The 24,014-nt window shown below is 43.2% G+C and overlaps 1 protein-coding gene and 1 non-coding gene across 2 annotated transcripts in view; one reads left to right on the plus strand and one right to left on the minus strand.

Moving 5' to 3' along the window:
- The window catches only part of FBXO16 (F-box protein 16), a 66,788-nt gene that overhangs the window by 40,715 nt on the left and 2,059 nt on the right, over positions 1-24,014 (minus strand). Inside the window, 2 exon segments of the mRNA XM_062213160.1 lie at positions 5,113-5,148; positions 22,026-22,161. Coding sequence (XP_062069144.1) covers positions 5,113-5,148; positions 22,026-22,161 — 172 coding nt within the window.
- On the plus strand, positions 11,097-11,232 carry LOC133775506 (small nucleolar RNA SNORA70). The gene has a single exon (XR_009868250.1). It is a non-coding gene; the product is annotated as a small nucleolar RNA SNORA70 (small nucleolar RNA).

Raw genomic sequence — 24,014 nt, forward strand, 5'->3', positions numbered from 1 at the left:
ACTTTATCACAGATAGTTCTCTATAGAAGGAAACATCATACACAGGGTTCAGAACTACCCATGGTTTCAGGCATCCATGGGGATCTTGGAACAGATTTTCCATGGGTAAGGGGGCATTATTGTCCTACATTAAGCTTTTTATTTTTTTTATTTTTGACAGGCAGAGTGGACAGTGAGAGAGAGAGACAGAGAGAAAGGTCTTCCTTTTGGTTTACCCTCCAATGGCCGCCATGGCCGGCGCGCTGCGGCTGGCGCACCGCGCTGTTCCGATGGCAGGAGCCAGGTGCTTCTCCTGGTCTCCCATGGGGTGCAAGGCCCAAGCACTTGGGCCATCCTCCACTGCACTCCCTGGCCACAGCAGAGAGCTGGCCTGGAAGAGGGGCAACCGGGACAGAATCCGGCGCCCCGACCGGGACTAGAACCCGGTGTGCTGGCGCCACAAGGCAGAGGATTAGCCTACTGAGCCGCGGCGCCGGCCCTACATTAAGCTTTAAAACCAATACTTGATCCCCATGATGAAAATCCCAACTAATGCCAAGTAAAAACATGGGAATCCTTAGTTCTCATTTCTTTTTTTGGAAATGCATTTCCTATGTTATCAATGTCTTAGTCACGAAGTACACAAACAAAAGAAAAATCTAAAACTAAAATGGTGTGAGGAACGTAAGTAAAGGTAACTTGGAAATCTCCCCCTCAAACCTAATTCATTCATTTTTTGAGAGAGTATCAAGATATCGTATGATTTAGTGAATTTAAAGAATAAGTTTGTTTTTGGGCAAAAGAGAAAAACAAATGAGTATCATGTACTCACCTATCTATATCTATGTATCTATCTATCTATCTATGAGACAAAAAGATCTCTCATCTGCTGGTTTATTCTCTAATCACCCAGGAGCCAGGAACTCAATCCAGGTCTCTGTTAGTGGCAGAATGGGATGAATCAACTACTTGAACCATCTGCTTCCTCCCAGGGTTTGCATTAGTAGGAAGCTGGAGTCAGGAGCCAGAGTCTGGAATCAATTTCAAGCACTTTGATTCAGGATGCTGGTATACCAAGAGATGTCTTAACCACCGTGCCAAATGCTCACTTCCATTTATTCATTTACAAAATGTTTATTAAATGTCTGGCAAGTATCAAGGATTGTAAAATAAGACATAGGTAGAGGGGCCAGTGCTGTGGTGTAGTGGGTAAAGCCGTGCCAGCAGTGCCGGCATCCCATACAGGTATCGGTTTGAGTCCTGCCTGCTCCACTTCCAATCCTGCTCTCTGATATGGCCTGGGAAAGCAGTGGAAATCGGCCCAAGTCCTTGGGTCCCTGTACTTACATAGGAAACCGGAAGACTCTCCTGGTTCCTGGCTTCGGATCAGCTCGGCTCTGGCTGTTGTAGCCATTTGGGGAATGAACCAGAGGATAGAAGATTCTCTCTCTCTCTCTCTCTCTCTCTCTCTCTCTGCCTCTGCCTCTCTGTAGCTCTGCCTTTCAAATAAGTAAATAATTTTTTTTTTTTGACAGGCAGAGTGGATAGTGAGAGAGAGAGAGACAGAGAGAAAGGTCTTCCTTTTTGCCGTTGGTTCACCCTCCAATGGCCGCTGCGGCCGGTGCATCGCGCTGATCCGAAGCCAGGAGCCAAGTGCTTCTCCTGGTCTCCCATGCGGGTGCAGGGCCCAAGCACTTGGGCCATCCTCCACTGCCTTCCCGGGCCATAGCAGAGAGCTGGTCTGGAAGAGGGGCAACTGGGATAGAATCCGGCGCCCCAACCAGGACTAGAACCCGGTGTGCTGGTGCCGCAGGCGGAGGATTAGCCTGTTAAGCCACGGCGCCGGCCAGTAAATAAATCTTAAAAAAAAAAAAGAGAGAGAAATAGGTAAAAACCATCTCTTTCCTCTGTGGGTTATTATTCTCTTGAAGAAGACAGATAATAGTGACCTTTCCAAATATGTTTCTATAGCTAATGGTCAAAAGGCTAAACAAGTTTTTTTTAAAAGTTTTAATATCTTGCATTTTATTTAGAATAATACTAAAAAATATTTAACAACCAACAAAGCAACCAACTGATTAAAATAGACAGAAGCTGCTAAGCCATATTAACCAGTACTGGCTAAACAGCAACCCTGATTATAGATGTTTCTCAACTGACAATGGGGTTATACTCTGATAAATCCATTGTAAATCAAAAACACTGTAAGGTGAAGATGCACACAGCACACCTAACCTAGGGAACATGCTAGCTTAGCAAGAGCACGTGGTAGAACATGGGCTGTTTCCCCTCTTGATCAAAAGTGCTGACTGGGAGCTAGGGCTGCTACTGCCGTCCAGTATTGCAGGACAGTATGGTACCACACATGGCTAGCCTGGAAAAGGACCCCAATTCACAATTCAAAAAGTGTGATTTCTTCTGAATGCATATCACTTTCACACCATCACAACATCAGAAAACAGTAAGTCAAATCATCATAAGTTGGGGACATTTGTATTAATGTAGGAATTTCCACACTATTAAGTAGAATGATAGTGCAAAAATAGATTATTCTAAATGAAGCTCTTTAAAAGTTGTTAGGAACAGATGCAAAGTCAGTTTAAAAACATAAACAGAATGGGAAAAACAACTATATTGTTAGATTTTGGTATTTTTTTCATTAAATTTCAGGGTTAAAAAATACTGTTCTGAACAAGTAAGGCATTGACATGATTAAAAAGATCAAAAGGTTTAAAGGACTATTCAGTGAAAAGAGTTATTTCCATCATGTCCCAGGCTCAGAATTTTCTTCCCTGGAGGAAACCAATGATTACCCCTTTTCTTGTGCATCCTTCCAGATATAGATATATATATAAACTTGGGTTAATAAATATCCTTAGCCTGGGGCTTAAAGAACAACAGAGAACAGTTCTGGTGAAAAACTAACATAAATAAAAACAACTAGACCTGTTATTTTTGTGTTGGTCTTTAGCAAGATGAGTTTCAATAACAGGTAAAAAAAGCCATCCGTCTCCTGTCATATTCCAAGCAAAGATGCTCTCTCAAGGAAGCTAGCTTTGACCTGAAACTTTAAAGAAGAGATACTTGAGATAACATATAATCATGTTAGAGAAACCCAATTATAGGGTTTTTGGGGCTCTATTTTAAAAGTTGATAAATCATACACATAAAATTCATCATTTTAAAATATATAATTGGTTGGATTTTAGTATATTCATAAGATCATGCAATCATCACAACTACCTAATCCCTGGACATTTTTATTACCCATGAAAGAACCCTTTATCCACTATAGTCATTCTCTATTCTTCTCTTCCTCATTCCCTGGATTCCACTAACATATTTTTCTATCTCTGTAGATTTGATTATCCTAGACATTTCATATAAATGGAATCATATAGTATGTAGCTTCTGTGTCTGGCTTCTTTCACTTTGTGCAATATTTTCAAGGTTCATCCATGTTTTAGCATGTACATATCACTCCATTCCTTTTTTTAACCCTTACTTTAAAAAATTGTGGTAAAACAAACATAAAATTTACAATTTTAACTATTGTCAGTGCACTCATCTTTGACATTAAGTGCATTCAAACTGCTGAAATTCTGATACATTAAATAATAAGTCCCCATCCTTCCCCTGGTAACCCATTTCTCTTTGGGTATGAATTTGCTTATTCTACCTACTGCATATAAGTGCAATCTTACAATATTGTCCTTTTGTGTCTGGCTAACTTCACTGAGCACATCATTGGAGTTCAACCATGTTGTAGCACATGTCAGAATTTCTTTCCTTTTTCTCAATGAATAATATTCTGTCATATGGATAGACCATACATTGTTTATTCACTCATCAGTTGACGGACATTGGGATTGTTTACACTTGACAATGAACAATGCTGCTATGAACATTTGTATGCAAGTCTTTGTATGACTATGTTTTCAATTTCCTTGGATAGTAGAAAATACTGTATGGATGGGACTGCAAAGGAATTTGATAAGTAATATTACTTATAGATAAACTTTGATTGTCACCCAGGGATGGGCAATGACCAGTGGGACTCTGTGTCTCCCCATTTGAGTAACAAATTAGAAAGTCCTCATTTGTGACAAAGGATAGCTGTATCTTGTTAGGTAAAAGCATTAAGTTGTTACGGTTCTCATATGGAAGTTTTAGCGTGTGTACAAGGATGTAGATGGAGGCTTTTTAGCAAAATGGATCAACAGTGCTGCTTACTGAGCTTTTGTCTTTAAGACCCAAACCCAGCTTTCTCTACTCTGTTTTGTGAGCATAGAAGGCTGGGGCTCTAGACACGTACAACCATATTTCTCCCTTGACAGCTGGCTCCCTGTCAGATGCTGCCAGTGAAGGGAGGCACTGGAGGAATACTAAAGGAGAAGCAATGCACTCGGCTGTCAGCACCAGCATCAGGAAACCCTGGTGGCACCAGTGAATTCTCAGTCCCACTTTTCCTGATACACCATGCTTTCTCAGCCATACCAGAATTGGCTGGCTGTGACATCAGATGCCTGACTCTGCCACGGGGCTGGAGATCCTCCTCTGAGCTCCTGAGGTCCCAAGAAAGCTCATGATAGCTGCTTCCTGCAGTTCCATCTCTGCGGAACCTCAATGTGCCCTTGTCATCTTTACTGCTTTCTGTTACTCATTGTACCAAGCCCTTTCATTAGATTACACCTGCTAAAATGACATATGACTTCTGTTTCCCTGACTGAGCCTTAACAGATTCATTCAGAAAGCACCAGTCATGAGCAAGTCCCCAGGTCCTGTGACTGTGCTACAGACTGAATGCTTGTGTCTGTTTTGACTGTGGCAAAATCCTAACCTGGGGTGTGAGCAATAGGAGGCGAGGCCTTAGGGAAGTGATTAAGTCAGGAGCAAGTAGTGCGCTTACAGAGACCCCTTTCCTCTCTTGGGCTATGTGACAGCACAGCAAGAAGCTGACTGCCCTCGCCACACCCTGACTCTGCAGCACTTTGATCACAGATTTCCCAGCAGCCAGAATGGTGCAAAATAAAAGTCTGTGGTTTCTAAGCCTCTAAGTCTACAGTTTCTGTTATAGCAGCAGGAACAGACTGAAATGTGTAATTCAGAAATAGGCATATTTTAAATGTTTACCCATTTTCCAAGCAGAGCTCTTCTTTCTTCAAATACCTACAGAAAGAAAAAAGAATAGGGTGATTTCATATATCATGGTCCTAAATACCTATTACAAGAAAGATATCATAAAGGATTAGTGAACAACTACTCATTCTATCAACTGAACATAAAAGACCATTCCTGAGATGATAACTTATTCATTTAAAACTTGGGAAGATATTTTAAAAAGTTATTTATTTTGGGGCTGGCATTAGGTCATAACAGGTAAATCTGCTGTCTGTAGTACTATCATCCCATATGGGCGAGAGTTCAGGGCCGGGCTGCTCTATTTCCAATCCAGCATCCCATATGGGTGCCGGTTTGAATCGCAGCTGCTCCACTTCCCATGCAGCTCTCTCTATGGCCTGGGAAAGTAGTAGAAGATGGCCCAAGTGCTTGGGCCCTGCACCCACATGGGAGACCCAGAAGAAGCTCCTGGCTCCTGGCTTCAGATCCTCTCAGCTCTGGCTGTTGTCACCAACTGGGGAGTGAACCAGCGGATGGAAGACTTCTCTCTCTCTCTCTCTCTCTCTCTCTCTCTCTGCCTCTGTCTCCCTGTAACTCTACCCAAATAAAATAAATAAATCTCTTTTTTTTTAAGAAATAATTATTTTAAAGAAGACTAATCAGAAAGATGGGGCATGCCAGTGCCGCGGCTCAATAGGCTAATCCTCCGCCTGCGGCGCCGGCACACCGGGTTCTAGTCCCGGTCGGGGCGTCGGATTCTGTCCCGGTTGTCCCTCTTCCAGGCCAGCTCTCTGCTATGGTCTGGGAGTACAGTGGAGGATGGCCCAAGTCCTTGGGCCCTGTACCTGCGTGGGAGACCAGGAGAGGCACCTGGCTCCTGCCTTCGGATCAGCGCGATGCGCCGGCCACAGCACGCCGGCCATGGCAGCCATTGGAGGGTGAACCAACGGCAAAAAGGAAGACCTTTCTCTCTGTCTCTCTCTCTCACTATCCACTCTGACTGTCAAAAGAAAAAAAGAAAGAAAGAAAGATGGGGCAGTCATTTGGCACAATGGTTAAGATGCCACTTGGGGGTAGGTGGCACTGTGGCATAGCTGGTAAAGATGCAGTGCCAGCATCCCATATGGGATGTTCCAGATGCCCCACTTTCGATCCAGCTCTCTGCTATGGCCTGGAAAAGCAGTGGAAGATGGCCCAGGTCCTTGGGACCCTGCACCTGTGTGGGAGATCCACAAGAAGCTCCTGGCTCCTGGCTTCAGATGAGCCCAGCTCTGGCTGTTGCAGCCATTTGTGCAGTGAACAGTGGATGGAAGGCCTCTCTCTACTTATGCCTCTCTGTGACTCTACCTTTCAAACAGATGAACAAATCTTTTTTAAAAATGCCACTTGGGATGCCTGCATCCCTTATTGAAGTCCCTGACTTAGAGTCCCTGCTCCATTTCTGATCCAGTTTCCTGCTAATGTGTACCTTGGGAGGCAGAATTTGATAACTCAAGTAGTTGGATCCCTGCCACATAGGAAACCAGGAATGACTTCTGGGCTCCTGGCTTTGCCTGGCCCAGTCCCAACTATTGCAGGCACTTGGGAAGTGAACCAGTGGATGGAAAACTGATCTCTTATCTGTCTGTTTGTCTATCTGTCTCTCTCCCTCTTGCTCTCGCTCTCGCTTTCTCTCCTCTCTGCCTTTCAAATAATATTTTACAAAAAAAAAAAAAGAAAAAATGCAATTATAAGGAGAAATCAATTTTAGAATTTGAAAGGAGATTAAAAACACAGGAAAAGAAAGATTGTGCTTCTGAAATGTCTCAATATTAATGTCATAAGGATTTACAAAATGTACGGACGAGCAGCTCCATCCATATCTCAGTGTATACTCATATCAGTGGTGTCCATTATACATGTGATTTGTAGGAATTAGAAATTTGCATGTATACAACTGGGCTTGCCACTGAGTATCTATAATTACTATATACTTTCTTTTTTCAAAAAAAGATTTTATTTATTTATTTTACAGGTAGAGTTACAGACAGTGAGTGAGAGAGAGAGACAGAGAGAAAGGTCTTCCTTTTGTTGGTTCACTCCCCAAATAGCTGCATTGGCCAGAGCTGCACCAATCCGAAGCCAGGAGCCAGGTGCTTCTTCCTGGTCTCCCATGCGGGTGCAGGGGTCCCAGAACTTGGGCCATCTTCTACGACTTTCCCAGGCCATAGCAGAGAGCTGGACTGGAAGAGGAGCAACCGGGACTAGAACCAGCGTCCATATGGAATGCTGGTGCCACAGGCAGAGGATTAACCTAGTGCACCATGGCTCCAGCCCCACTATACTTTCTAGGACAGAAATTACTCTCATTCATCTTGATATCTCTAACGTAGAGTGCTGTGGATAGCTCAGGACAGGTTTGTAGAATCGAGTGGCTGTGGTTGTGGAGATGGAGTATCCTCTGGGTACAGCAGTACAGTGTCCATGTATTCATACTGTTGGTGTCTAGGTGTTTTTCTGAGCATCTGTGCACATGAACATTACAGCACGTGAGGAAGGGAAGCCTAACGTGGGTATGCTTGGCAGAGGAAGGGGTTATGAAGAGAAGAAGGGGAAGAGAGAGTAATGAACATATGTGAACGTCTTTCTCACGCCAATGCACATACCCTCTGTCAGCTTTCAAAACTGGGATCGATGTTTTTCCCTTCCTCTTGGCACTGCCTAAATTCTCTAGCACTGTGAGAATGTTCCTCCTCAGAGAGGTGGTGCAGGCCTATTTCTTCCCTTTCTGTGGAGGAGGATCAGAGGCTGTTTTTATGCTTCCGACAGATAATGCTTTCTTTCCCTTTTTAGATTCTCAACCTCTAGTTGCCAAGTGACTACGAATGGGAATTGAAATAATTGCTTCAACAACTGCCTCAGGACCAGTGAAATGTGAATTTTTGTCCCTGGCCAGGGACTGCTGCCTTATAGGGAGATACTTTTTGCACATTAGAGAAGAAGAAAAAGAAGACCCTTCCCCCCAGTTAACTGCCACCTGCTACTAGGACCCTCAAGTAAAGGCAACGGGTAAAATCAGAGTTTGCATTTGAAAACAGAAGAGGACCTATAGAACACGAAAGATTCAAAAATATAGATTCAAAGATTTCCTGGACTCTTTTAATCACCTATTGCCCAACCTGCATTACCAGTGTCGTCATTTTTCTGATCTGTCTCGTTTCAACTCCTCCTCCACTTATAGCTCATGCTCCACTCAGACTTTACAGATTTGTTTTTGCTCTCTGTTGGTTTTTATTAATTTCATCTTCCCAAGTGGATGACAAGCACTTCCTTTTCCATGCTCTATAGAACCAGCAAGTACAGATTCCAAGGAAGGCCTTTAAGAAACACCTGGTGATTGAATAACAACAGAAAACTTCAAAGTCCTGGAACTTCAGAGCTATAAGAAAATCTAAAGATCTTTTTTGTTCAGTACCCTTAGAGAAGACAACTAGATTCCCCAAAGAGGTTAGTTACATTTATAGATTTAAAAAAAAAAAAAAAGATTTATTTAGTATTTACTTGACAGACAGGGGGTGGGGGGGTGGAGAGAAATTTTCCATGCATTGTATTCATTGGTTCACTACCTTCAACAGTAAGGGATGGGCCAAGTTGAAGCTAGGAGCCAGGAATTTCATCTGGATCTTCTACATGGATGACAGCACTCAAGTACTTGAGCCATTATATGCTGCCTACCAGGTGCATTAGCAGGTAGATAGATTGGAAGCAGAGTAACGGGGACTTGAACCAGGTACTCCAATGTCAGATACAACCACTTGAAGTGTTGTCTTAACCCGATGTGCCATAATGACCATTCCTATATACTTTTTTTTTTATTTAAAATCACTGGCTCTAGGTATCTGTTCATCTCAACTCAGCACTCAATTCCTCACTAGAACTTTGGTCTCCTCCATGCTGACTTCCTGCCCTACATTCTTTTTTTTTAATATCAAGATTTATTTTTTTATTTGAAAGAGTTACAGAGAGGGAGAGAGAGAGTGGGGGTTTGGGGGGGTGATCTTCCATCAGCAGGCTCATCCCCCAAATGGCTGCAATGGCTGGAGCTTGGCCAATCCAAAGCCAGGAGCCAGGAGCTTCTTCCTGGTCTCCCATGTGGGTGCAGAGGGTCTTGGACCATCTTCCACTGCTTTCCCAGGCACATTAGCAGGGAGCTGGATCAGAAGAGCAGCTTTACCCGCTATGCCACAGTGCCAGTCCCCTGTCCTATATTCTTGATGGATTGCTGCCCATCCCTTGGTATGTTAGTTGGAAGGAGAAAAGGTTAGGACCTGAGACCACAACCAAACCTCCAAAAGGATGTAAATGGGATGCACCACCACGGTGCCCAGTGATGATGTAGCTCACAGAAAACAAGGGACACTGACTTGAAAGGAGAGGGCAGTCAACAAGAACACAGCAGGAAAGGCATGGGGTGGGAGGTGGGGAGTGTTAGCAGGCTAAAGCTAAGACAAAGTCTAAAAGTAGAATCTAAGCAAATCCAACTCTTTACCAGAAGGTGACTAGACCCAAGAAGAAACCGATGGGAGTAGATACGAAACACTAAATTGGAAGCCAGAAAACCTCAGATCTGGTTTAGACCCTACCCTACACAATTTGGGGTAAATAATTTCATTGTCAGGTCCTCAGACAGACATACTATGTTACATTCCCTGGTTTGGGGCAAGTCTTCATTCCAAAAATTTGTCATCAGTTTCTTCATTTCCAAGAGCTGGAAGACAAAGTACCTACTCAAATTGGAAATATTAAAGGGAATCTTCTCTTCTTGCAGAATGCCACAGTCTGTTTATATCACAGTTTACTCAGAGCCTGCTGTTAAGTAAAATCCCACGGTTGTTATTTTAGTCTGTTGACACTGCAGTTGCATATTGCACCATGTGACATCATTACAGTGTAGGAGTGAGATATTTAGGAGTTCCTAAATTAGGGTTGATCGATAGTAACTAGGTGATTTTTCTCAGAATATCTTTTTTAAAAAAAGATTTACTTATTTGAAAGGCAGAGGGAGAGAAAGAATCTTTCATCCACTGGTTCACTCCCCTAGATAGCCACAATGGCTGGGGCTGGGCCAAGGAAAAGCCAGGAGCCTGGAACTCCATCGGGGCCTCCCACGTGTGTGACAGGGACCCAAGCACTTAGGTCATCTGCTGCTACCTTCCCAGGGAATGCATCTAGCAGGGAGCTGGATCAGAAGTGGAATATCCAAGACTCGAACTGGCATTCCAATATGGAATGCCAATATTGCAAGCAGCAGCTTAAACTCTATGCCACAACACAGGCCCCAAAATACCATTTTATCCTGTATTACTCCACATGTGTGAACTCAACTCTAAAAGAAATGCGCCTCACTGTCTTTTCAAATAAATTTAGTTATTTATCCTCTCCCCCAAATGCCTGTAACAAGCAGGTGTGGGCCAGTCTGAAACCAGGAGCCAGAAACTTGAACTGGGTGTTCTACATGGGTAACAGGGATTCAAGTACTTGAGCAATCACCTGCTGCCTCCTGGGATATGCATTAGCAGGAAACTGACATCGAGAGCTGAGCTGGGACTTGAACCTAGGCACTCTGATTATGAGATGCAGGCATCCCAAGCAGCATCTTACTCACTAGGCCAAACATCCCACCCCACCCCATCCCACTCCCCACTTTTCTTTTCTTTCTAAAAAATTACATATATTTAAGGTACACAACATGATATTTTAATATGCACATACAAAGAGAAATAACTGCTGAAGTCAATTATATTATTTCTCATTTGCCATAGTTACCTTTGTGTGTGGTGGGGGCGGAGGGAGGAGATGGTAAGGATCACTTTCAACTAAACATTAGATGGCAAAGAAGTATACATTCGTAAAACATTTCTCCATTCAAAACTCACAATGCCTGAATTATTTTATGATTTGTTACATATGCCTATCCTGATGTACTATTTTTTTAAGGAATATAAATTTGAACTCATTCACAGCCAAGTAAGCTGACTAGGGTCCTGTTTTCACAGGGGCTCAGTGTGCAGTTGGCAGCAAACAACAGCCTCCATGCTGGTGCATACAGCCTGTTACTTGTACAGGTTGCCCTAAGGGACCTTGGAGACAGCCCCTCCCAGTGGATCTTCATGTCCGATCTAGTACTGCTCCCAGTCTAGGCCCCAGACAGCTATGTGGGGTGGCTTTTGAAAGCCCCAGGGCACAGTGGCCAGGGTTCACATTGGCAGAACGATGAACATGTAATTGAGGCCCGATGCAGGACCAAGTTCAAGTTCACGTTTAAAGGGGATGAATTTGAAGACATGGTTCTGAGAAGCAGCTCATCACAAAATGACTGTATGGGGTCAAATACATTCCCAATTGTGCTGCCATGGACAAACAGCAGAACCTGTACTCAACCTGGGCTTCTGCCATGTTGCCCCCTCCTCCTTAATCAAGTCATTAACTCTCTGCTCAAAAAAAAAAAAAAAAAAATCACACACAAAAAACTGAATTTAATCTCTGCTTAAAGCCTGATATGAAGTTAAAATCTTGTGACTTACTTTGCATGAAATAGCTGCATTTTTCACATTTTATTACAGCATATAAAAAAGACAAGGTTAAAATGAAAACAAAAATCAAGACCTTACAATTGCACCTATCTTTGGTGACAAAGGCCCTGATTTAGAAGGATGGAAAATCCTTGAAATTACTGTATGAGCTCCCCTGATTAGCTGTATCCTTGGCCATCTATTTTTAATCCCTTTCACATAGCCAGACTGTTAGATCTGGAAGGGACCTTTGAGGTCATCTGATCCAATGCACTCATTTTTCAAAGGAGGACAAAGCCCAGAAAAGGCAAGTTGTGTGGGAGATTGTTGGGACAGCTGACCTGCAGCCAGTTTTCAACTCCCAGAGACATCCTTCTTTGTTTTCTTTTCTTTTATTATTTTTTAACGTTTATTTATTTATTTGAGAGGCAGTTACAGACAGAAGGAGAGACAGAAAAAAGAGTTTTCCTTCTGCTGATTCACTCCCTGAATAGCTGCAACAGCCGGAGCTGGGCTGACCTGAAGCCAGGAGCCAGGAGCTTTATCAGGTCTCTCACATGGATGCAGGGGCCCAAGCACTTAAGTCATGTTCTACTTCTTTCCCAGGCCATGAGCAGAGAGCTGAATTGGAAGAGGAGCAGCCAGGACATGAACCAGTGCCAATATGGGATGCTGGCACTGCAGGTGGAGGTTTAACCTACTATGCCACAGCGCCACTCCTGTTTGTTTTTATTTATATTTATTTAAAGTATTTTTTTTAAAAGATTTATTTATTTATTTGAAAGGCAGAGGCAAAGGCAGAGAGAGAAGTCTTCCATCCGCTGGTTCAATCCCCAAATGGCCACAACAGCCAGAGGTGAGCTGATCTGAAGCCAGGAGCCAGGAGCTTCCTCCAGGTCTCCCATACGGGTGCAGGAGCCCAAGCACTTGGATCATTTTGTACTGCTTTCCCAGGCCATAGCAGAGAGCTGGATTGGAAGCGGAGCAGCCGGGTCTCGAACTGGTGCCCCTATGGGATGCCGGCACTGCAGGCGGTGGCTTTACCCACTACGCCACAGCACTGGCCCCTAAAGTATGTTTTTAAATGTGCAATGTTGGCCGGCGCCACGGCTCAATAGGCTAATCCTCTGCCTGCGGCGCTGGCACACCGGGTTCTAGTCCCGGTAGGCGCCGGATTCTGTCCCGGTTGCTCCTCTTCCAGTCCAGCTCTCTGCTGTGGCCTGGGAAGGCAGTGGAGGATAGCCCAAGTCCTTGGGACCTGTGGCCGTATGGGAGACCAGGAGAAGCACCTGGCTCCTGGCTTCGGATCAGCGTGGAGTTCTGGCTGCAGCACGCCACCAGAGCGGCCATGGAGGGGTAGGAGGGGGTGAACCAACAGAAAAGGAAGATCTTTATCTCTGTCTCTCTCTCTCACTATCCACTCTGCCTGTCAAAAAAAAAAAAAAGTATAAAAAATGTGCAATGTTACCACACTGTATAAAGTACAAAAATGAAAGTTCTCGCTTCTAATAGATCCCCTTCTGGCAACCAAAGCCCATCTAACATTTTGGGGAGGAAATGAGTATTAATAGTTTGCTATAATAATAAACAATGTATACATACACATACACACATTTTTTAACTTTTTTTTTTTTTTAACTTTTATTTAATGAATATAAATTTCCAGTGTACAGCTTATGGATTACAATGGCTTCCCCCCCCCCAATAACTTCCCTCCCACCCGCAACCCTCCCCCCTCCCGCTCCCTCTCCCCTTCCATTTGCATCAAGATTCATTTTCAATTCTCTTTATATACAGAAGATCAATTTATTATAAAGATTTCAACAGTTTGCACCCACATAGAAACACAAAGTGAAACATACTGTTTGAGTACTAGTTATAGCATTAAATCACAATGTACAGCACATTAAGGACAGAGATCCCACATGAGGAGCAAGTGCACAGTGGCTCCTGTTGTTGACCCAACAAATTGACACTCTAGTTTATGGCGCCAGTAACCATCCTAGGCTGTCGTCATGAGTTGCCAAGGCTATGGAAGCCTTCCAAGTTTGCCGACTCTGATCATATTTAGACAAGGTCATAAAAGACAGAGTGAGGATAGTAACCAATGATCCTAAGAGTGGCATTTACCAGGTTTGAACAATTATACAGCATTAAGTGGGGAAGAGGACCATCAGTACACACAGGTTGGGAGTAGAGCCATTGGTGGTAGAGTAGAGGTTATGATTACAAAGGAATGAGGCTCAAGTGCACTAGACAGGGCCTAGAACAAAGGACAGAGTCATTATTAGAGGAGCTAAGAAAGGTGCTGTCTAAGCTACAATTAAGTTTTCTGATTGAGAGGCAAATAGAACCTGATAGAAGGGGCTTGATAATAATCTGGTGGGCTTTAGGCCTTGTAAATTCAGAGGCCCAGACCTATCTATCTCTTCACATGGGGTATATCCTAAGGGAGGTGTGAACCTCCTAGGGGAAGGCACTCTGTTGACTTTCATTACTTGGCTGGCCTGAGAGGAGAGCTGGCCAGGTCAAGGCAGGGGGCATCTCTAACAAGAAATTTACAGTTCTGCCTGCAATGTTGCTGACCCTACTTGACCATCCCCTCAGCTGCAGTGGTCACTTTGGAAGTTGGGCTGAGTGAAGGGCTTTTCAGCTTAGAGCCAATAAGATCTGTGGCTCTGACCTGGGCATCCTTCGACTCCAGGGCAGGTCCATTTCCAGTGACCCAACTCTTGGCAGAGCTGCCAGGGCTCTTCACAAGCTGACTTCTGCTGAAGCCCAGGCTTACCACATTGAAAGCCACTGCAGTGGACTGGCCTGTTGGGTCTCCTTGAGGGCAGATCACTGTACAGATCAGCCATTCATAGGCCTGCCACCCATTGCTTCTGATGCCGAGCTTTCTTTTCCTCCTGGTTTGTGTTAAAGCAGACCAGAGGATGCAAGTCAAGGGAGTGCCCGTTTCCCATCTCTAATCTTCGGTGGCCTGAACTACAAGTCTATAGTCACAGGCATGTTCTGTAGTAGTTTTTCTAAGGTAGACAATGCCCATGAGGAAAATTATATTCTCACTTTAAAACTTTCTTTCCCTTTGGTCTGAAAGGGAGGTTTTTTCTACTTACTGTATACTTCGCTGATGGCGAAGTGAATCTAGCTATGAGATTATTATTTGAGTTCTTATTTTGGCTATGCTATTGCAGAAAAATGTTAGCCATCTCTTTTATAAGGTCTAAAGATTAAATTGTGCATCCTACAGATTCCTTCATAATAGAATTAGTTTCCTACCTTGAAGAGAATAGAGAAATGAAAGAACAAGTTGGGCTTCGAATAGAGAAATGAGGGAGCAAGTCCTAGATCGCTTGCTGACAATAGCAATATCACATGAATACTTAGCAAACCGTTTCAACCATTAGATAACAACTTAAGAAAACATTTACCAGAAGGTCCAATGCCTTCTATAAATTTTAAGAATCATGTATTTGAAAACACCTCTTAAATATCTAACATGGTGTAGTTTGTTTAGCCAGTAAACTTAAGCACAACCATCTAAAATGTTTTTAGTTTCTTTCTACCAACAAGTCTAAAACATATGATACACAGATTCAGGTCCCACAAATTAAAATGTATCTTTGATTGATTTTAGCAGCTTAAATTTATGGACAATCTTATCTATAAGCCATTTAAAATAAAACTCTTAATAAAATTTCCCCATGTGGACATACAATATGTACACACATATAATATAGCATAATAGACCAATACATCAATTTTAATAATAGCTTTTAAAATCTTTAACTCTTTTTGTAGATTGCCAATTGATTTGAATTGCTTTTTCTTTTTAGTAACCTCAGTTAACCATACTTTCTCTCAGTTGGTACTGTTAATACATTATTGGCTTCATCTGTTTACAGAGCCATCCCAAAGTACTGAATACAATAAAAGTGGCTGGAAAAAGTCCATAGGAACCTATAGGAGGACAGCTAAACACAGAACCAACAACGCTTTAGTTTTATGAGCAGCAGATATTCAAATTTTTGAAAAAAGCACATATTTAAATAACCCATTGCTCTTAATAAAAATTCAGCTGTTTTTGAACAATTAGAATTTAACAGACATCAAGAGAACATAATAGATTACTTTAACACATTGCTTTAACAGAGCATCAGAGTTTAATTCTATGTCAAAGAGAAATTGAGCTTCCTGTGATCTTTTGCTATGAGGTTTCCTTCCTTTACCTTCTTTCATATTGGTGACCGTGTTTCTGTGTTTCTGTGTGTAACACATCTTTAAGCATCTTTTGCAGGGCAGGATGAGTGGCAACAAATTCTTTCAGTTTCTGTTTGCTGTGAAAAGTCTTAATTTCACCTTCATTCACAAATGAGAGCTTTGCAGGATATAGTATTCTGGGCTGGCAGTTTTTCTCTCTTAGTACCTGGGCTATGTCTCGCCATTCCCTTCTAGCTTGTAGGGTTTCTGATGAGAAGTCTGCTGTGAGTCTAATTGGAGATCCTCTAAGAGTGATCCGACGTTTCTCTCTTGCACCTTTTAGGATCTTTTCTTTATGTTTCACTGTGGTGAGTTTGATTACAACATGTCGTGGTGAGGATCTCTTTTGGTCATGTTTATTAGGGGTTCTATAAGCTTCCTGTACTAAGATGCCTCTGTCCTTCTCCAAACCTGGGAAATTTTCTGCTAGTATCTCACTGAAAATGCCTTCTAATCCTTTCTCCCTCTCCATGCCTTCAGGAACTCCTAGAACCCGAATGTTGGGTTTTTTAATAGTATCCTGTAAATTCCTGACAATATTTTTTAGATTTCTAATTTCTTCTTCTTTTCTTTGGTTTGCCTGTTTCCTTTCCTGTTCTCTGTCTTCTAAGTCTGATATTCTCTCTTCTGCTTCGCCCATTCTGTTTTTAAGGCTCTCTAATGTGTTTGTCATTTGATCTATTGAACTCTTCATTTCATTATGATTTCTAGTCACTATCAGAGTTTCTTGTTCCACTAGTTGTTTCATTTCATTTTGATTCCTCCTTAATATTTCACTTTCACGAGAGAGATTTTCTATCTTGTCCATGAAGGATTTCTGTAGTTCAAGAATTTGTTTTTGAGAACTTCTTAATGTTCTTATCAATTTTTTGAGATCTGCTTCTTGCATTTCTTCGATCTTATCATCTTCATAATCTTGAATTGGGGTGTCTTTTTCATTTGGGGGCGTCATAGTTTCTTCCTTGTTCTTGTTAGCTTGGTTTTTGCGTTTGTTGTTTGGCATGTTGGAGATATTTGGTTTCTTCACTGTGGTGTTTTTTCTTGTTACACTATGGCTCTATATTAAGTGGACTGTCTGCTTTCAGTGGAGCCTTAGAGGCTTGAGATGAGTGTGGACTGAGAGCTGTGTTTGGTTCTTCAGGGTTGAGGGTGTGTCAAGGATGACACTCCCAGGTTAGGTGTGGTAAATCTCTCTTTCTTTTTTTGATTTAAAAGGGAAGTAATTCCGCACAGCTGAACGTAATTGGAGGTAGTTAGCAGGCAAATGATATACCCACAGGAGCCAGAGATCGGAAGCTCTTTCCCAAGGACCACACAGGGAATCTCTGCTGCCCTCAGTGTGGGCTCCAATTCTCCTGCAGTCTCCCACTGGGTTGCCAAGTTAGATGCTAATCTCCTGTTATTTCACCCCTCCCCACAGAGTCAGGTTTTTCTGCTAGGCTCAGGGCTGGTGCAGACCTGAGGTCGCCCTGCTTATGACGTATGTCCAAAATGGCGCCTGCTCTGTCTTGCTCGCCTGTGAGAGGTGAGCGGAGAGAGAGAAACTTGTGTCCGTATCAGTCACTTTTTTTATTTTTTTTTTTCCCTCTCTCTCTTCTAGTTAGCCTGGTGAACTTTTCCCCACGGAGTTTCAAGCCTCGTTCCCTCTAGCCTCCTCTTTCCGCTTGCCTGCTGGTATCTCGGGCTATGGAGGTTCGGCTCACCTCGCGTTCCAGCGCTGGCGCGTTGAGTCTGCTGCTGGTGTCCCGAACTTGGGCTCCCACGCTCTCCACGCAGGTCCACTGTGAATCACTAGTTCCGGAAGAGTTTCCTCTGCTGTTTCATCCCCTACTCTTCCTTGACACTGCAGTATCTCCACTTATATTAAACTTTCTCTCCCCCCGGACTAAGTGTGCTTCCTGCCTATTCCGCCATCTTGCCGCCTCTAACTTTTTTTTTTATTTGAAAGGCAAAAGAGAGAGAGAATATGGGTGGCAGGAACTCAAGTACTTAGGTCATCATCTACTGTCTCCCATGGTATGCATTAGCAGAAAACTGGAATTGGGAGTGAATATGGGACTTGAACCCAGGCACTCTGATAAAATATGCAGCTGTCCTGAGCAATGTTTTAACTACACTCAAAATGCCCACCCCTCTACACAAACATTTTAAAAGGAATTTTACTCCAAACTAGAGTATAATTAAACCAAAAATGATTTTTTGGAATAAAATATTTCTTGAAAATAAAATGAATATATTATGTAAAAGTTATTATTAAATGTGACAAAATCTATTAAAGAACAAGAAAAAGAAATATTGTAATTGCTCTGATGTCCCCTCCCTTCTCCTCTTTTCCCCACCCTTTATTTAAGACCCCTAATTTCTCTAAGAAAATTTCTGAAAATAAAGGCATCCAACAGATACATATTTCAATTCAAGTCACTTTTTCACTTGTGTGTAAGGCCTTCACAATTCTATGGAAAAACAGATTTCAAAACCAAACACTTTTTTTTTTTTTTTGAGAAAGGCAGATAGACTGTAATATAAACTGTTGGAGAGCTGAGAGCATTGCAAGCAGGTGCTCAATAAATAATTGGTGAGACGAATAAAAAAGATTTCAATAGACTCATTTGGTGTCACAGCTAAATGAGGGCTAAATTTCTCACTCTCATTCTGTATCTTTCATATTTTCTGGTCTCTTCTTTCCCTCCTCCCATTTATTATTTCTTTTTCCTCATTCTTTTATCTTTTCCCCTTTTAGGGTTCATTTTATTATTACCTCGCTATTCCAATCCCTACCCCAGCTCTTTTCTCTCTCTCTCTCTCTCAAATTGCTCATTTCACACCAGAGGAGTAGAAATAGAAAGTTCAGGGGTCGATGCTGAGGTATAGAGGGTTAAAGTCCCAGCCTGCAGTGCTGGCATCCCATATGGGTGCCGGTTCAAGTCCCAGCTGCTCCACTTCCAATCCAGCTCCCTGCCAATGTTCCTGGGAAAGCAGCAGAGGATAGCCCAACTCCTTGGGCCCCTGCACCCACATGGGAGACCCAGAAGAGACTCCTGACTCCTGGCTTCAGATCAGATCAGCTTTGGCAGTTGTGGCCATCTGGGTAGTGAACCAACAGATGAAGACCTCTCTCTCTCTCTCTCTCTCTCTCTCTCTCTCTCTTTCTGTGTGTGTGTGTGTCTACTTCTCTCTGTAACCTTTCAAATAAAATAAATTTTTTAAAAAACAGAAAGTTCAGAGGGGAGGGGTCAGGTTTGATGACCTGGCTTGGCAAGAGAGATTAACACATTTGTAAGGTTCAGACAAAAGGACAAATCCGGGCTAAGGAAGGAGACAGAGGCACAAGAAGATGAGAGAGGTTGGAGGGGGTGTTTTGGAAACTGTATCAGGCACTGGAGAGACCGTGAGGAGAGAATCTTGGCTTGTGATGCATGCATGAGAGTTGGCTATGGGAAGTCAGTAAACAGCAGGACAGCAAAGAAAAGGAAGCAGGAAACAAGGGGCCATGTCACAGAGGAAGGAACAGTTGAACTGACTCTGCCAGCAGGTATGGAGCTGTGGCAGAACAAGGTTTACTAGGTATCAGCTGGGGGGTGGAGGCAGTGCCACAGGTGGGAAGCAGGAGGTTGATGGAAGTCAGATTATGAAGGGGGGCCAGCCCTGTGGCACAGCAGGTAAAGCAGCTGCCTGCAGTTGCCGGCATCCCATATGGGAGCACCAGTTCGAGTCCCGGCTGTTCCACTCCTAATCCTATGCTATGGCCTGGGAAAGCAATGGAAGATGGCCCAAGTGCTTAGGCCCCTGCACCCATGTGGGAAACCTGGAAGCTATTGGCTGCTAGCCTCAGAATGGCCAAGCTCCCGGTCACTATGGCCAACTGGGAAGTGAACCAGTGGATGGAAGACTTTTCTCTCTCTCTCCCTCCCTTTTCTATCTGCCTTTCTAAAACTCTTTCAAATAAATAAATAAATCTTTAAAAAAATTGTTAAGGGTCCTCAATTCTATGCATGGTAGGGTAGAATTTACCCTTGGAGTAAGGCTCGTTATCAGTTTCCCATAATAAGATTGGTATTCTAGCAGATCATTTTGAGACCAGAATGGACTACACATAGTAGGGATAGAGGTCATGAAGCCAGTTAGTGGTTACTGCTAGGCACAGGGTGATGAGGATGTGATCAGAGAATGTAGAGTTGGGAGCATATAAGTAGAGTGAGAAAAGGGGCCTGAATGACAGTCTGGGAGGAAGACTTACAGACCTTGACAACAAATTGGATGCAGAAGTGTGGGAATGTTGGTGGACATTCTCTTGCTCCTGGATATGTTGGCATGTCGAGAATGCAAGGCCCTGGACACTGTCTACTTGGGTCATTCCTCCAGGTTGCACTTGAGGAGAGCCTCTTTGATGAATGAGATAATGTCTCCCCTGCAGCCAACAGCAGGCTTGCTTACTGCTTACTACAAAAGCAGTGGAGCATTGGGGGTATTGTGGTACAGAATACTGGCTATTGGGATGCCAGCACCCCATATCAGAGTGCCTGGGATTGAGTCCCATGTATGCCTTCTGATCTACTCTTGTTAACGAGCCTGGGAGGCAGCAAATGATGGCTCAAGTACTAGGGTCGCTGCCACCAATGTGGGAGAGCCAGATGGAATTCCTGGCTCCTGGCTTTGGTCTGGTCCAGCCCTGGCTATTGCAGGCATTGGGGGTCAGGGGGGTGGGGGGTGAACATTTGTATAAGAGATCTCTCTCTGTCTCTCCTTCTGTCACTTGGCCTTTCAAAAAAAATAAATAAGTCTTTCACAGAAATTATCTGGGTCCTTTGTACCTCTCTTATGGGTCAAGGTGGGCAAGGAAAACCTATGTGAGCAATGCTCATGCTTCTTGTAGTGCTGTGAGTTCTTTGTCTTTGTGTGTGTGTGTGTGTGTGTGTTTTGACAGGCAGAGTGGACAGTGAGAGAGAGAGACAGAGAGAAAGGTCTTCCTTTTTTTGCCGTTGGTTCACCCTCCAATGGCCGCCGCGGCCGGCGCACCACGCTGATCCGATGGCAGGAGCCAGGTGCTTCTCCTGGTCTCCCATGCGGGTGCAGGGCCCAAGCACTTGGGCCATCCTCCACTGCCTTCCCAGGCCACAGCAGAGAGCTGGCCTGGAAGAGGGGCAACCGGGACAGAATCCGGCGCCCTGACCGGGACTAGAACCTGGTGTGCCGGCGCCGCAAGGCAGAGGATTAGCCTAGTGAGCTGCGGCGCTGGCCAAGTTCTTTGTCTTTGGACCAAGAACCTTGTGTCTTTTACTGCGAAACAGTATTGTCTTCTCTTCAAGTAATAGGTTAATCTATCAGCTTATAAACAGGAGAAAATCAAATCCCAGACCTGACAGGGAGAATGAAGATTTCTGGCTTGAACGACTTAGTGTAAAGTGGTGCCTTTCACCAGGGGGAGGAACTGGTGTAGACGAGCGAGGAAAGAACTGGTGTGTAGGTCATCTTTACACATACTGATTAGATTTTACTGCCAACCAGCACACAAGAATTCAAAGTAAGAGCCTGCAGACCTGTTGCAAGTCTAAATCCTGTCCTTCAGTTTTCCTGCTTAATAAAAATCTTCAGAGTCAATCCCACAGCCCAGCAACCCACTGCAATCCTTTGGTGTGTTCTGCTAGTGCCTCCCCAGAATGCCGGTGAGAAATAAACTGCTCAGTAGAACCTGAATACTGTGGGAAATTAGCTGAGATTGATTCATGCTATGTATTAGATTAAATGTGCAGCATTACCCAGTGACCTTAACTCTAGCGAGAAAATCTGCTTTCTGAGAAGTCCTTGCAGACCATCTTCCTCCTCTCTCAGTCCTGGTGGTTCCAGAGAACCAGCGATGGAAAGAAAAAAACAACAGGGGTGATAAAGAGGGTTGGTGACAGTGGAGAAATGAACAAATCTGAGATATTTTCTTATTAGGCAGGGTCGCCAGCCTTGCCCCCACAGCAAGGGCTCATTGAAAGATTTAAAATAATTTTTCATTTTTTCTGTTTTCATCCATTACACAATCTCAAACAATTTCTGTTCACATTTTGATAAACAAAATTTTAACATTCTTTTCTTTAAGGCATGGATCCAACTGATAAAGCTTACCTGGTCATTCAAAAGCTGATGGTTCAGGGGTGTCCAAGTACTCATCTTTGTCTGCATTTTGGAGCTCTCTATGCTTTTTAGAGGTACTAATGCCATCACGAAATAACCAGGTATTCTTTCATAAGAAAGACTGTACCTATCAGAAGAAAGGAATGATATAATTTTTAGAATATTAAAAATACTAATACATATTTTTAGCATTTTGGGAGAAGGAATGAGGGGAAGAACATTTATTGCAGGTACCTTTGTGTCAATAATTTATGTACATGTTCAATAAAAGTCTCAGTGAACTAAAGAGGTGGTGGTTTTAGCTCATTTTATGGATGGAGAAAATGGAGTTTACTGCTGTTACATCCTCTGCCCAGGGATATAGAGAGAGCAAGTGTCAGAACTGGGAATCAGCCCATGTCAGTTTAACTCCACTTTCACTGGAGCATGGGTGGAAGTCTAGAATAAGCCCAGCTAGATGTACCATATTGACTAGAAAGAGAAATATTTTAGATTTTACTATCACCATACAATATGATTCTTTGTTCTTGTACCTTGTGATATTAATAATATGGCCCCTCCCTTCTTAACCTTCCAACATGTAAGTAAAGAATTCCAGCCCCATATCATACTTAGGAAGTAGAATGATGTGATGAACAAATTTAAGGCTTTAGATGGCAAATTTGAATTTGTTGAGGGAAAGTTTCTGTTTTTAGTTGTCTAGTATGCAGTCCTCCTGTTGATGAAAGCACTTTTTAAAAAAATTTTAGATTAAAATATTTATTACAAGCAGATTTCCTTTTCCCATACTGAAAAGAAAACATGACTGGAAATTGTCAGAGAACAGAAATTGGGTTAAATCTATTCCTGAGCCCATTATCAAATTATCAATCAAGGAAAAGATATATTATAATTTAAAATTAGGGAAGCCTACACACAATTTAGATGACTGGAAAGAAAAAAGACTACCCAAGTCAAAAGGATCCTTAACATCTTACAGTCCTTTTTTTTTTTTTTTTTTTTTTTTTTGACAGGCAGAGTGGACAGTGAGAGAGAGAAACAGAGAGAAATGTCTTCCTTCCGTTGGTTCACCCCCCAATGGCCACTATGGCCGGCGCACTGTGCCAATCCAAAGCCAGGAGCCAGGTGCTTCCTCCTGGTCTCCCATGGGATGCAGGGCCCAAGCACTTGGGCCATCCTCCACTGCCTTCCCAGGCCACAGCAGAGAGCTGGACTGGAAGAGGAGCAACCAGGACAGAATCCGTTGCCCCAACCGGGACTAGAACCTGGGGTGCCAGCGCTGCAGGTGGAGGATTAGCCTAGTGAGCCGTGGCGCCGGCCAAACTTCAGTTCTTTTACAATGTTTTTTTTCTAGTTATGCAAGAAGAGCTGCAGTGTCATAATCATCATTGTCTTCAATATCTCCATCTTCCTCATCTGTTACAGGATCATTTCCATAGAGGTTGGCAACAGGAATCTAGACCCAGTGGCTTCTTTGCCACTGAAGAGAAGGTTGTATGTTCTCGGGTTGCATGGTCCCTATTTTTCTTGCTTGCAGCAGCTCTCTCTCCCTCTTTCAACTCTTTCCTGAAGACACTACTACAAATCTCTGGAGGACATCCTGAGTAGTAGGTCTGTATTTTATCTTTGTATGATAAGGAAGGTCTCTGCTTGAACACTGCTTTGAGAGCTGCCTCAAGTCATCTTCTCCTCTCCCACCTCCTGCAGGTTCGAACGTTGTTGTTTGCTGTTATCTTTTATGGTTGCTCAAGGTCTGACCCTGCATCTTCTGAAAGTCATAGAGATGCCATTGCAATTCTTGATGAAACTGCTTTATTCCTCATGAGAAATTACTTCTCCCTTATTGGTTCATCAAGATGGCCTCCCTTTCCCTAGCCAAGAGGTGGTCACGAGACCAAGTGAGGTTACTTGGACTGACCATGGCTTATTCTTACTTTACAGATGAGATCATCAAAGTAGCATTTGTGCCTCCAAGAAGTC

Source organism: Lepus europaeus, chromosome 16 (assembly GCF_033115175.1).
Source record: "Lepus europaeus isolate LE1 chromosome 16, mLepTim1.pri, whole genome shotgun sequence".
Classification (NCBI taxonomy): domain Eukaryota; kingdom Metazoa; phylum Chordata; class Mammalia; order Lagomorpha; family Leporidae; genus Lepus; species Lepus europaeus.